Source organism: Odocoileus virginianus, chromosome 26 (genome assembly GCF_023699985.2).
Source record: "Odocoileus virginianus isolate 20LAN1187 ecotype Illinois chromosome 26, Ovbor_1.2, whole genome shotgun sequence".
NCBI lineage: Eukaryota > Metazoa > Chordata > Mammalia > Artiodactyla > Cervidae > Odocoileus > Odocoileus virginianus.
This window is the reverse complement of record NC_069699.1, coordinates 5901915-5916764: the sequence shown is the minus strand read 5'-3', so window position 1 is coordinate 5916764 and position 14850 is coordinate 5901915. Positions and strand designations below refer to the sequence as shown.

Sequence of the window (14850 nt, the reverse complement as noted above, 5' to 3'; positions counted from 1 at the left end):
GACTTAAACTTGGAAAAAACCACACCCATTCTACATGCATCTATTATTTTTAATTGATTATAGTATGGATAACTTGAGCCCTAAATTCTTTTTCTTTAAGGTCCCCCAAATTCTGTGAGATGACAGGATCAGCTCTTTAACAAAAACACATTTTGCGCTGCCACCTACCCAGAGCTTATGATTTCTAATCAGCAGCACAAAGTCTGAGTTTCTTTTGTTCAGTTTCTGGTCCCCAAGAGGACCTACGACAAGTTGAGAGAAAGGTGGAGACCCTGCTCCACCCTTTCTAGAGGCCTCATTCTTTGGTGTCTCATGGAAACCTATTACCTTGCCTTCCAAGTAAGTCTCCAAATACAAAACTGTCAGGCATTGTGAATTTGCAATATAGTTACTTCAACAAAGTTGCTATTTTAACCTTCAAAGTGGAAAAGTCCTGCTAATCAAAATGGACTCGTGAATAAAAGGAGGTCATTGGCTTAAGTATCAGGTAGAAAACCAACAGCTTATTTTTCTGCTCCATTTGTGCTGACGCTGACGGTCTGTTGAGGAACGCTGGCAGAGCGGAGGGTGGGGGGTTTGCACCTAGGGCAGCACCACCTCTTGGGAGATCCAGGTTTCCTGTGTGCTCCCGCTGCACGGAGACCGCCCCGGCTCTTTGTCAACCGACACACACAAGGCTTTGAACTGACTGCATCACAGCAGAGCAAAGGTAAGAACTATCAGCAGAGTTACCGCGGTCCCTGCAGTCTTTTACCTGTAAACGCCTCTCTCACTGGAGGATCAGCAGAGCTGGGTGACGGCAGAGAACGGCACGCGGTCCTGCGGCGGGGGCCGTCAGAGGATGACACAGCACCTGCACAGCCGCTGCCCGCCGCCTCCCACGGCCGGCGGCGGGGTGACGGGGGCAAAGTAGGCATGGACTTTGACGTGAGGGAGCTGCGCCTGAAAGTGACGGGAAGTGCATCGTCCTCAGACCTGTGGGCAGCAGGGCAACTACCCGCGTAATCCCAGAAAAGCCCACAGCTCTCCGTGTAGAACTAGTTCATTCCACCGTTCGGCACATCGCCTCAATGGAATTGGTGGTGTGCGCTAAAGCTGCTCCTGTGTGATCCCCCCGGAAACCGCCTTCTGAAGCTGAGAGGCGCTTTCCGTCCCTGTGTGCAAGCCCAGCGATGACGGGGAGCGCCGAGGCCTGCTTAGGGGCCACGGGCAGAGCTACTGAACTTCTGAGATGCTCCAGAGCAACCAGGTGGGCGACCCGGGGAAGGGACGCCACCACTAAGGCTCTTTACCTGGAAGTGAGCAAAGGTCAAGCCTACTGAGAACGCCTTCTGTACTTTCGCCCAGACCCATGCTAGAAGCTGAATCTTCAGGGTGGACGCTACTAAGGAGATTCTGAAGAAGTCTAAGGAGGCAGTTGGCGTGACTCGGCCCCAGACCCCTCCCAGACGGGGGACGTGGAGGCTGGCTCTCCGGGCCCAGCGGGTGCCCCGCGCTCACCCGCATGCGCTTGATGCCGGCGCGGGTGACCTGCTGGCAGTCGTAGAGCTCCAGGCGCTCCAGGCCGCGGCACTGCTCCAGGTGCTCCAGCGCCACGTCGGTGATGAGCAGGCAGTTGTCCAGCTCCAGCACCCGCAGCCTCTCGTGGCCACAGGGGCTGTTGCTCAGGTGCAGGATGCCGTCGTCCGTGATGAGCTCGCAGTGGGACAGGCTCTGAAAGGAGAGGAGGCGCAGTGTCTGCAGGAGCCACGGCTCGGGAGGCTGGGCCTGGGGGCAGCGGCCTCTCTCATCGTCCCCCCCGGGGCAGGGATGGAACCGACACTGCAGGGGACGGTCCACGCCGAGAGGACCCTGAACTCACCTCTTCCCGCAAACAGCGAGTCTACAGCTACACAGGGACCAGCTGCCTCCGGAAAAAAACACAAAAACCAGCTGGCCAACCTCTCCACGTTGGGCAGAGGAGAGGAGCCGGTGTAAGTGGGCAGGGGAGGCCGCGGTCTGTCATGAACCCCACCCCTGAGGCCAGAGACCCCCCCATCAGGAGGGAACTCAAAACCTGGAGTTTCTCACTGAACCCCACACTGGGCACCAGCGTCTCCCAGAGGGGAGGTTTTACAGTTGCCTGTGCCCCCGTCTTCATATATGGGCTGCTCCTCGCTCACCTGACCCTGACGGCCCAAGGGGGCTCGTATTCCTGGCTCTCTCGGGACTTTTAACATGAGAAGAGACTCCTGGCAGACTACCACCCCAGGCACTGTGCAGACAGCAGGCCGAGACGCCCCATCTTTCTGGCGAGAGGCCCCCAGACGTGCCCCCAGCCAAGGCAGGCTGGGGGCCTGACACCCTCCTTTGGAAAACTAGCACCCGGGTCACGGAGCTGAAGAACAGCCCTGAACTGAAAAATACAGCAGAGAGTTTCAAGAACAGACTGGATGAAGCAGATAAAAGGGTCAGTGACTTGAAAAACTGGTAGTGAAAATCAGCCAATCAAAGCAGCGGAAAGGAAAAAAATACAGTCTAACAGACTTACAGGACCGCATCAAGTGGACTAACATTCTCATAAGGGATTATAATTAAAATGTGAAAAGTTAAAGAATCTTAAAAGCAGTAAGAGAAAAACAAGTTGTTATGTGCAACCTACACAGCAGACTTTTCAGGAGAAATTTTGCAGGCAGGCCAGAATGGAGGGGCACTATCTTAAGTGCTGAAAGAAAGGGATAAACGATTCCAACCAAGAATACCAGCAAGGTTATCATTCAGAATTGGGGGAGAGGTGGGAATTCCCTGTGGTCCACCGATTAGGACCCAGGGCTTTCACCGCCAGGGCCCAAGTTCCACCCCTGGTGGAGTCACACAGCACAGTACACGCCACACACACGTGAGCCACCTTACAAGAAGTGTTAAAGGGACTCTGTTAAGCTAAAAAGGGCACTAATTATAACAACATATATGAAAGCATAAATCTCACTGGTAAAGGCTATAATAAATCAGGGTGAAAACTAAAACTTTTGTAGAAGCAAAGTAATACAGCTTTTATTGGCTATAATTCTTTAATATAACAGCTAAAATTCTTGGGTAGCTTCTAGGAGCAATGAGCTGCATTAATATTTTTTAAAAGTCAAAAAAACTGGCTCTGATACTAAGGAAACAGCCCCCTAATGTCACTGAAGCCCGCTGATGACACACCCTGCAGGCGAACTGAAAGAACGAGGAGGACCCCTAACCTCTGCACAAGCTTCATGAGCTCCTCTGGGTTCTCCTGAATCTGGAGCCCGCTTGTCTGCATCCGCTGCCCTTTCAGATTGCCTTCTAGATTCAGGTTTTTGAGAGGACAAAGCCTGTCCTCCGGAGAATCACAGAGCAGCTCCTTGAAGGGAGGAGGGGGTGTGTGCACACACTTGCCTCATTCGTGTGAAAAATGAAAAGGACAACCTGGGAACTGAAGTTCAGCCAATGAGGTGTGTGGCCGTCACCTGCCAGGGGCTGGTGGTCACTCCCCTCATCGCTTCCTGCTTGCAGAGCTTTAGTGAAAGAGAAAAACCAGGGTTCACAATTCTGCATCTGTGGAACTCAGCCTGCCAGCACTGCCTCCTCTCAGCTCCGGGGCTGGGGGAGGGCTCCCTGGCGTGGAAGCAGAGCGGTCGGCCTTCCCCAGGGAGGCGGGCACCGGCTGCGGGTCCATCACCACCCGCGGTGCCGCTGACCCTCAGCTCCACCTGGGGACCCAGAGGCATGGCTGCCTCGTCCGCCTCAAAGTGGGGTAGCCCCTGGAGTACCCCTCACAGGGATCCAGACACGTCCTGCCCTGCAGTGTCTGGGTTAGGGTAACGCCACCTCCCCTGGTGGGTGATCCTGTCACTCCAGAGCCTACGACAAGGTCTGGCACGAGCACCCCTCCTGCAAGACATGCTTGCAGCTAAATCTGAATCCTCCATGCTTTTTTCTTATTTGAGGCCCTTATTTTGGGTTTTTCCTATAGTGTCTTTTACTCTTTAAGTTCCCTTTCTGTGAGTAGATTATATGATACAGGCGAAAATAGAGAAGATTTCCAAAGTCACTAGAACCCCAGCTGGGGACAACAGTATTTGAATAACATTTCCTGCTGAAGTGGATCCTGCGCTCCAGGAGCTGGGGAGCTGGTGGGAGTCCAAGACCAGGGGGTCTCAGGGTCGGGGAAGGGCAGAGAGCCCGCCCTTGGGCAACCGAGGGGAAGGAGGTTAAACCAGAACAAAGCCTGGGGCTGCTAACCTCCTTCACACCTCGGGACAAGGCTGTCTCGGGGACAAGGGGTGGACAGATCCCATCTGAGGAGCAGATTCGGTCAATCAGAAGACCAGGTCACAACCAATTTGGGAGTGAAGACATGAGAAGCACAAAATTATCCGCAGATACAGTAGAGGGAAACCGTTCCGTCAGAAAATCTGGAAACAGGTAGGTGCTGACTAGCTCTGAAACCTGACCCCAAACTCCAAAAGACAGTCCCAGAGCTGTCCAAGGCCTAGCATACTTGTGCCTGAGGGAGAAGAACCCAGGAGAAATGTGGAAATCTGGGGGCGAGGGGGGAGAGTAACTCAGGCCAGATGGAGCTCTGATGATGCTATAAAGCCCGAGCCCCTGCTGACAGAGTGAGACCAAGGCGGACAGAGGAGCTGGCTTAAGGGCGTCCCAGGACAGTGGGCAGACCAAAGCCCAGGAAGCCTCACCATCTGGGCAGCTCTGCAAATGTGGGCACGTTTCTGAAGCACTCTGCACCTTGGCTTCCTTGCTGATAAAAGGGGTGCCCACAGTGCCCGCATGGCAGTGCTGTTGGGATCAAGTCTGGGTATCTGGGGGAGCAGGCGGTCGAGTTCACACAACTCGCTGGGTGAACAGGGACTCCAGGCCCAGTAGCGGATGGAACATGCGTGCAAGGTCAGCGTGCCCGAGTGCAGCACTCTTCACCGCTCATTGTGGACCGTTCGGTGTACTCACTAATCCCCCCTCCATAGATACATGACCTTTTCACTCTGACAGGCTGAACATGACTTTGTGTAAGGACCTGGGTCCCTGTGTTAGGTTCATATCCAAAAATGAAAACAGTAACATGTAGATACTCTACCTCCCAAGTAAGCCCAACTAACAGACCCTTGAAACCAAGGATGACGACACCCTTCCAGACAGGAGGTTCCTGCTGTAGTCGGGCAGGGTGGTGGGGGATCTTTCATCCCTGAGAGCTAAGTCCACCACCAAGAGCTGACTCACCAGGGCTTGCAGCTTGGGACAGTGAATGGAGAGCTGGGTGAGCGTGCGGTCCGTTATCTGCAGAGAAACATGCTGAGTCAGTGTGGCTTCTACACCAGAGCTTAATACCTAACCCTGCTTCTCCTGAACACAAGAACCAAACGGTGCAGAAGAGAATTAAAACTCATCTCAAGCACACGCAGGCTGGGAGCTCCTCTCCTCACCAGCAACCTCAAATCTGCTTACTCCCCGAGTTGCGAAGCTGTTTTCGTCTTTACCCTGGAGCCCCCAGGGGGACAAGGCACAAAGTGGGAGGGGGCGAGGGGGCCCCCAGGGTCCTTCTCTGTGCAGTCACCTCATCGCTGGGCATGCAAGCTTTTCTCTCCCAGAAGTTATGTGAAAATGAGGGTTTTGGGGTTTTTTTTTTTTTTTTTGACAAAAGATAGTGCTATCCTGAACTCAGCTGATGACTGAGAGCAGCCCAGAGTGTACAGAGCACCCTGACGCCCGTGCTGGGGCAAGAAGGCGCCAGACCGGAGCGTGCAAGCGTCTCGGGTTACACCCGTCTGTCCATAGCTGCGGGGCGCCCTGCAGGGCTGTCGGGGGCACTCACCAGGATGCATTCTTCAAGATCCATTTTCTCCAGGTCGTGGCAATTCTGCAAGAGTTCACGAGAGTCCATGAGACACCCCGTTCCCAAAGTGACCCAGTGAGCCGGCGCGTCTGGGCAAGCGCCCTCGGAACCCCCGTCACATGGAAGTAGGCACTGGGGCGGCCCGTGTCCTTCTCATCCTGAAAGGCAGTGTCTACACCTTCCCAGGGGCTCACAGGTCTCAGCGTGTAGGTTCTAGCCACGGAGGGGTTTCTGGGAGGACACGGGGTGGGGCGCTCACCACAGTGTGGCTGCTGGGGGATGTGATAGCAGGCAGAGTCATCAGCCCCAGGAGGACAGCGGCTCTGGGCGGCAGGGGTGGGGGGCGGGCGGGCAGAGGCAGAGCCCGAAACAGCTGAGGGACGCGGCTGAGCCCAGAGTCGGGGTCTGTGAGGAAGGGCATCTCCTGCAGGGAGGACGCTGCTCCCACTGTGGCCCCGCCTGACGAAGGGAGACTGAGGGCCAGGCCCCACTCCTGGTACAGGACCCCCCAGCTTCCAGGCCCGAGGGAGAAAATACAGAACACACCCCCCTCCCCCACCAGGACTCTATTCTACTTGGGGCCCGTCATCTCTGAAGGTCGTTTTTGGAACACTCCAAGTCACTCTGCAGGGAGGTGACTGAGGGGTTGGTTGGTTTGGGAACGCCTCTCACCCGAGCTAGGAGCGTAAAGCCTGCATCAGTCAGGTGGGAACATCGGGCGGCCTCCAGGATCCTGGGATGCGGGGTGCAGGGGAGACAAAGGGGCAGCTGGTTACCGCGGAAAAGCAGCGCCTGCTTCACAGTGCTGAGTTTATCCCACTGGCACAGAACGGAGGCTCAGGGAGTCCCACCCCAGTCAGGTCAGTGAGCACAGGGCTCTTCCCACCATGCCAGCACACCACTGCTCTCGTTTTTTGGTATTATTCCAGCATGTACTGACTTTTAAACAGTACCCTCTGCTCCCATCAGATCACTCACATGTCAAAGTAATAACAGGACGAGGCACCTGAGCGACACCCGTCAGGAAACGCAGGCTCGGGTCCCGCCCTCCACACAGCCCGAAACGAGCGCGCTCACGCTCTGTCCCATCCCAGCCCCTCCGACAGCAGCCACCACCTACTCCGGCGGCTGCGGCTGCGAGAAGACCCCGCTCCCGGCCCCAGGCCTGAGGGGCAACGCGGAAGGCGCGGCGCACTCACTGGAGTCGGGGGCAGTTCAAGGCCAGGGCTGTCAGGGAGGCGTCGGTGAGGCTGCCGCAGCCGGACAGGCACAGCGCCTGCAGCCGCGGGCAGCCCCGGCACAGCTGCACCACGCCGTCGTCCGAGACGCGCTGCGGGGCCAAGCGCAGAGTCAGGCCCGGCGACGCCGGCGCGGAGCCTCCCGCGGCCGACCGCGGGGCTACCCGGGCCCTATCGTTTCATCCGATAGTGTAACCAAAGAAAGGGGAAGTACAGAGAAGACAGGTATCTACGTTCTCTCTGCACAGCTTTAAAATAGTCAAGCATTACTAACAATAAAATTTTAAAATTCCATCTCTTAGTCTTTTTCCAGGAAAAATTCATAAACGTGTTAAAAATCAGATTTAACAAAGAGCTCATGAGATTTGTCTGGTTAAGTGACATTAATTTTTGGTTGGATTTCTACAGATTAATACTAATTAAAAGATATCTATTCTTATAATATTTCCTGAAGTGGTGTAGAAAATAACAAAATTAAGTAAATCACTGAATTATTGATAAATGGCTTAGAAGTCTATGAATTTAGTTATAAAGATTCAAATTAATATCTTTATTTAAATACAGGAATTTCTGTAGCAATAAACATGTACATTTATGTCAGACTTCAAGCCCCTGCCACTGTTACCCTACATGCAATTCAAATCCTATTTCTGAATGAAGCTGTCTCATAAAGTCAGTATCTCCTCCTAAGATAGTTTCTGCTTTATCTCCCATCACTAGGGACTTTAAAGATTTGTGATTCATTCACTAAATGCCAAATACAAGGGATTTCATTTAATTTTCTAAAAAATGACATTCTCCTTGAGAAACCCAGCTGGCTGCAGCAAGCACCTTCTTCAATTCTCAATTATCGACAGTGGAAAAAAACCAATCATCCTTCACAGGCTGATCATGCACTGATGCAAATCACACCTCACCCTTTATTCTTCATACTTGTCATCTCCTTTTATCCACTGAGGCAGCATGAGAGGTGCCGTCACTCCCAGTTTATAAGTAAACATAAGACACCAAGACCTCCCCAGGAATTGTTCAGGTTAGTGACTAGTTCATAGCATCCTTGATATCTTCAAATAAATCAAGACTCTAATCTCTGCTATTTTTAGGGGAAATGCTCGTGGCTCTGCACTGGCCTTCCATCTGTGGGAAGCGGTGGCTCACAGAAGGATGTGAGGTAAGGGAGTGGCAATCCCCCACGCCCCAACACCGCGCTGGGGGAGCGCACGGGAGAGGCACGCTACTCACGGAGCAGGACTGCAGGTTGAGGCTCACGAGCTCATGGCAGTAATTCTGAATGTGCTTCAGAGCTTCGTCTTCCAGCTGCGTGAACGGAGAACACAGAAGAGGTGGAGCCAGCCAGGGGACGGGCCGGCGCCCCAGTGACGCGCGCAGACCAGCCCGGCGAGCGGCCCGTACCTGCGAGCAGCCCCTCAACAGCAGGGCCCTCAGGCCGCGGCAGCCGCGCACCAGCGCCTCCACGCCGTCCTTGGTGATCTGGTCGCACCACGACAGGTTGAGGTACTCCAGGTGCTGGCAGCCCTCGCTGGGAGAACAGGAAACAGCCACACCTGTGCAGTCCATCCCATGGAGAGTGCAGGTAGCTCTCTGAGCTCAGAGACCCGCCGACAGTTCCCGGGAGGGAGACCTCCTGCCGCAGGGGGACCACGCGGAAGGTTTCAAACCCCAGGATGCCCGAGCCCTGGATACTGCTTGTGACCGCCACTGACAGGCACCCTTACCTGATCCCCTTTAAGGAGCTGTTCGTAATGGACACGCAGGAGGTCAGATCCAGATGCTTCAGCTTGGAACAGAATCGGCTAAGGCTGTAACACGTGCTGAAAGAGGACAGGCGCACTGAAGGCATTTTCAACCACCTTTCCCTCCCCTCGCAGTCACCAAAGTGATACCTGGTACTTACCTGTCAGTGATTTTTGTGCACCCATTGAGGTTTAAATGTTCAATGTTTCGGCAGTTCTGCGCAAAGGTCCTAAAATGAGAAAACATTGTTGAAACTCCCTGCAGGTTGCAAGGCAGCCAGCAGAGGGCATGTGGAACCACTCACATTGAGAACAACGCCCTTCAAAGGTTCAATTTATGGTGAAAGGACACTTACGTGAGATCTACTCTCCTAACAAGTGTCTAAGTGTATAACATGCAACTGTCGACCGTGGCTACCAGCGTCCTTCGAACTGATGCTGAGGTTCTTGTCGCTGCAGAAGTCTGCTGGTGTACCGAGGCAACCTGCTCGGTAGTCTGCATTTCCAAGAAGTTCCCAAGTAGTGCCAGCGCTGCTGCTCTGGGGACACCACTTTGCGAAGCAAAGCCCTAGACAGACTGCGTATCAGCGGAAACTCTTCTTCACTCAGACTCGGGCAGTTATCTGAGAGCAGAGGTCTGGCTCCCAGTTCTCATCTACAGAAAATCAGCCGGCAGCGAGAGGGCAACAGGCAGGACGGCCAGGGGTCTCCAGATGGAGGAGATAGGCTGCAAGTCTCAGACATTTTTCTCTCTCTCAAGCGGCAGGAGGAAACAAACTAGCGATATTTTTTTCCTTCTCTATACAAATTTAAAAGGTTTCTCTTAAAATACTGTGTTGCCACAATGACACCTGGTTTCACCTGAAGTTAACTATTCTCAAACCTTGAGTTAACCAATGCATTTTTCTATGGAAATATTTGTCTTAAGCTATGTTAATGTGCTATGCATTTACCCCAGACTCTGTCTTCAAGTTGGTTCCGCCTAATGGCTCAGAACCTACTTGACAAACCATTATGTTATACTCAGATATTGTTCCCCTAATCTATGTAAGGAGAAGGAAATGGCAACCCACTCCAGTATTCTTGCCTGGAGAATCCCTTGGACAGAGGAGCCTGGTAGGCTACAGTTCACAGGGTCACAAATACTCGGACAGGACTGAGCAACTTCACTTTCACTTTTCAATCTATGTAAATGAAACTATTTGTATGGTAAGCTGCCCTTCTACAAGATTCAATTCAATCGATTTATGGCCCCGGATGAATCCTCTGGTGCCAAGATTATCCCAAATGCATCTTATGGATGAGGGGCCTGGTGCCTTTCTCAGTTTTAAGACATTCCTTTCTTTCATCATCAGACTGCTAGTGACTATATAACATCCAGCTGAAGACGTACTCTTTCTGCCCCCTTCTGATGCCTATGTCAGAAGCTTTCTCTATCTCCTTTATACTTTAATAATAAACTTTATTACACAAAAGCTCTGAGCGATCCAGCCTCGCCTCTGGCCCCGGATTGAATTCCTCTCCTCCAGAGGCCAAGAACCCCGGTGTCTTTTCGTGGGTCAGCAACAACCTTTCAGCAGCAACTGAAGGGGTCGCGTCCTCCATGTGCTTTGCTGTGCTGTGACTTCCCTGGGCCCTTCCAGAGAAACCATCTCTGGCCACTGATAGGTCAGTAATCCATCAGTATCAAGACGCATCCTTCACTGGTGAGGACACCGAGTCCTGCAGGGTAATGCCCTCAATGATCTGGGGGTTGGCAGCATGGCCAGAAGCAGAGAATTCCACATCCCTAACCTGCCACTTAGTCCTTAACATATACGGCAAGGACTTGCTTAGGTCATCTGCATTTTCGTGAAATGTGGCTTCAGTGTATCCTACAGGCTTGAGTCCTGATGCTTCCAGTCAGTACCCAAAGGTCTCCCAAAACTGGCCTCAAACCACGCGTCCGTCTTACCTGCTCTTTCTGCTCTGCTGTGTGTAGGGAACGGGAACCCAGCGGGAGCCTAGTCGACTCCCTGACCTGAGTGTATGGAGTCAGTGTCTGACCACACTGTCAGAGTGACCAGAGAAGAGTAGGAGAATGGAGGACTCCAGAGCTCTGCAAAAGGTTCCCTCAAGAATTCAACAGAGTCCCAGTCAGAGTGTGCAAATCACCCAGAGCCCGGGAAGGACCCAACGAGAAGCATTAGAGGGGCAAAGCCAGAGCTCACCCAGGGTGAGTAAGAGTACCGTGCCCATGAGACAAGAGTGAAAACGCCAAAGTGTGTGGGGCACTGGGTACAGTACTGAGCAGCGTCTTGCTTCAGAAGAGCAGTACAATTGTCCCTAGACTAACCACTGCTTTGGTCCAACCTAGTTAAAAAAAAAAATAAAAAAAAGATCTCCTCGTTCAAAGGAACTATGCCCGAGTAACTTGGCTATGTCTCAGAACAAAACTCAAATATATTTATCAGAATACAAAAATACTCTGTACCCTAAAGAACATTCACAATGTCTAGCATTGAACAAAAAATTAACATCCATTCAAATAAAAAGGAAAATACATCCATAATGAAGGGAAATTCAATCTATTAAGGCTATCCAGAACTGACACAGATACTAGAAATGGCTTGGTGTGCTGTGCTAAGTTATTTCAGTTGTCTCCTGCTCTTACAACCCCATGGACTGTAGCCCACCTGGCTCCTCTGTCCATGGGATTCTCCAGACAAGAATACTGGAGTGGGTTGCCAACCTCCTCCAGAGCATCTTCCCAGACAAGAATACTGGAGTGGGTTGCCAACCTCCTCCAGAGCATCTTCCCAGGCAAGAATACTGGAGTGGGTTGCCAACCTCCTCCAGAGCATCTTCCCAACCCAGCGACCAAACTTGCATGTCTTACATTTCCTGCATTGGCAGGCAGGTTCTTTACAACAGTGCACCACCTGGGAAGCCCAGAGATAGCAGACAAAAGCATTAAGTTATCGTAACTGTGTTCTGTAGAATACACTTCTGTGAAGCTGAAGATGTTAATTAAACATTTCATGTCTATTAAGCATGTTTCACAGAGACATGAAACTCATAAAGACACAAATTAAACTTTTAAATATGAAAACCATAATAATGAGATGAAAACTTATGAACGGTTAAGATTAACAGTAGATTAGACACTGTGGAAGAAAAGATTCATGAATTTAAAACACATAGAAACAGAAAGTATCTAAAAAGAAATATGGAAAGAAAAGAGAAAAAGAACAGAGCATGAAAGAACTGTGGGATAGCTTCAAACAACCTAATGAACGTGTAACTGGAGTCCCTAAAGAACAGGAGATTGTGTGGGGCAGGATAATATCAGAAGGAATAATGGCCAAAAGTTTTATGAAAATTATAAACTTACAAATTCTAGAAACTGAAAGAATTCCAAGTATAAGAAACAAGAAGGGAACTCCAGCAAGGCATAAGCTTAACCAAATTGGTGAAAACCAGTGATTAAAAAAAACATTAAAAGCACCCAGAGAAAAAATAAGATACACCTCATACAGAGGTATAAAACAAGGATGACAAGAGTTCTCATCAATAGTAAAAAAGCAAGAAAACAAAACTGTCAACCCAATTTTATATTCATCAAAAAATATTTTTTCAAAACTGAAGAGAAAAAAGTTTCTCTCAGGCAGAAGTGCTAAAAGAATTCATCAGATCTGCAGCATCAGAAAAGTTAAAGAATACTCTTCAGGCAGAAAAAAAAAAAAAGACATAAGATGAAAATCTGTGTTTACAAAAAGAAATGGAGGATTGGAAATATTAACTTGACTTATAGAAAGTCATTGTAGTTATTTAAATCTCTAAAAACAACTGTCTGTTAAAACAACAATAATAACTATCCAGTGTGGACTTAAGGCCATGTTTGGAAACGGAAAGTGTATGGCAATCACAGCATGACAGCTGAGCAAAGGAAAACGGAAGTGAGGTGTGATACAATGCGAGGGTGGACGGTGATGACTTTAGAATGTGCAATATAAACTAAAAAGCAACACTAAGGCTATTTTATAAGTTGTAGCTACTAAGCCCCCCAAAGATATAAAATGGAACCTTAAAAGAAAATTCTAAAAGACAGCTTCCACATTAAAAAACTAGAAAAGTTAAAAGCTTTTGCACAACAAAGGAAACTATAAGCAAGGTGAAAAGACAGCCCTCAGATTGGGAGAAGATAATAGCAAATGAAGCAACAGACAAAGGATTAATCTCAAAAATATACAAGCAACTCCTCCAGCTCAACTCCAGAAAAATAAATGACCCAATCAAAAAATGGGCCAAAGAACTCAACAGACATTTCTCCAAGGAAGACATACAGATGGCAAAAAAACACATGAAAAGATGCTCAACATCACTCATTATCAGAGAAATGCAAATCAAAAGCACAATGAGGTACCATTATACACCAGTCAGGATGGCTGCTATCCAAAAGTCTACAAGCAATAAATGCTGGAGAGGGTGTGGAGAAAAGGGAACCCTCTTACACTGTTGGTGGGAATGCAAATTAGTACAGCCACTATGGAAAACACTGTGGAGATTTCTTAAAAAGCTGGAACTAGAACTGCCATATGACCCAGCAATCCCACTTCTGGGCATACACACCAAGGAAACCAGATCTGAAAGAGACACGTGCACCCCAATGTTCATCGCAGCACTGTTTATAATAGCCAGGACATGGAAGCAACCTAGATGCCCATCAGCAGACGAATGGATAAGGAAGCTGTGGTACATATACACCATGGAATATTACTCAGACATTAAAAAGAATTCATTTGAATCAGTTCTAATGAGATGGATGAAACTGGAGCCCATTATACAGAGCGAAGTAAGCCAGAAAGATAAAGACCATTACAGTATACTAACACATATATATGGACTTTAGAAAGATGGTAACGATAACCCTATATGCAAAACAGAAAAAGAGACTCAGATGTATGGAACAGACTTGTGGACTCTGGGAGAAGGAGAGGGTGGGATGTTTCAGGAGAACAGCATTGAAACATGTATATTATCTAGGGTGAAACGGATAACCAGCTCAGGTTGGGTACATGAGACAAGTGCTCGGGCCTGGTGCACTGGGAAGACCCAGAGGGATCGGGTGGAGAGGGTGGTGGGAGGGGGGACTGGGATGGGGAGTACATGTAAATCCATGGCTAATTCATATCAATGTATAACAAAAACTACTGTAATGATGTAAAGTAATTAGCCTCCAACTAATAAAAATTTAAAAATAAATAAATAAATAAATATCTCAAACATAAGCATGTAAAAAAAAAACAAAAAACTAGAAAAGGCCAAATGAAACACAAAATAAAGGAAATAATAAAGACCAGAGAAGAAATCAATGAAGTAAAAAACATAAAAACAAGGGGAACAAATGACATCCAAAGCTGGTTCCTTGAGAACATCAAATAATTAGTAACCCCCTAGTTAGGCTGGGGCTTCCCTGGCAGTTCAGCTGGTAAAGAATTCACCTGCAATGCAGGAGACCCCAGTTCCATTCCTGGGTTGGGAAGATCCCCTGGAGAAGGGAACAGCTACCCACTCCAGTATTCTTGCCTGGAGAATCACCATGGACAGAAGAGCTTGGCAGGTGGGCTTGCAAAGAGTCCATGAGGTCCATGGGGTCACAAAGAGTTGGACATGACTAAGCACAGCACAGCTAAGCTGACCAGGAATAAAAAGACAAATATTACAACTATCAGAGAAATTGACTCATCTTTACTCTTTAAAAATTGGTATTAATGTCAATAAAAATTCAAAGAATATATATATTGCAATAGGCACTGAAAATCACTCTGATTTTTATTAGACTTAGCAATTACTTTCATATAGTAAAAAAAAAAAAAAAAATTACCAAAGTCAGGAACAAAGAGCTATCACTATAGATTTTAGATATTAAAATGATAGCAAGAGGGTATTATTCAAAACTTTTTGCAAAAACTTCAAGCACTTTAGGTGAAATGGACAAAATCATTGAAAGGCAAAAACTATA

The 14850-nt window shown here is 49.2% G+C and overlaps 1 protein-coding gene across 5 annotated transcripts in view; it reads right to left on the bottom strand.

Annotated features, from left to right (window-relative positions):
• The window catches only part of FBXL2 (F-box and leucine rich repeat protein 2), a 95886-nt gene that overhangs the window by 16494 nt on the left and 64542 nt on the right, over positions 1 to 14850 (bottom strand). For 2 of the 5 annotated variants that reach the window (XR_011483586.1, XR_011483585.1), the window contains exons 6-15: positions 9008 to 9076; positions 8829 to 8924; positions 8506 to 8632; positions 8335 to 8409; positions 7054 to 7184; positions 6527 to 6587; positions 5834 to 5878; positions 5242 to 5298; positions 1501 to 1713; positions 755 to 942 (exon numbers count right to left, since the gene is read on the bottom strand). Coding sequence is in view for 3 of the 5 variants with exons in the window: in XM_070455319.1 (XP_070311420.1) it covers positions 835 to 942; positions 1501 to 1713; positions 5242 to 5298; positions 5834 to 5878; positions 6527 to 6587; positions 7054 to 7184; positions 8335 to 8409; positions 8506 to 8632; positions 8829 to 8924; positions 9008 to 9076 (982 nt within the window). In the remaining 2 variants the exon portion in view is untranslated. Of the gene's footprint in view, positions 1 to 28; positions 943 to 1500; positions 1714 to 1914; positions 3522 to 5241; positions 5299 to 5833; positions 5879 to 6526; positions 6588 to 7053; positions 7185 to 8334; positions 8410 to 8505; positions 8633 to 8828; positions 8925 to 9007; positions 9077 to 14850 lie in introns of those variants that run through there. The other 3 variants (XM_070455319.1, XM_070455320.1, XM_070455321.1) reach the window with 2 other exon arrangements.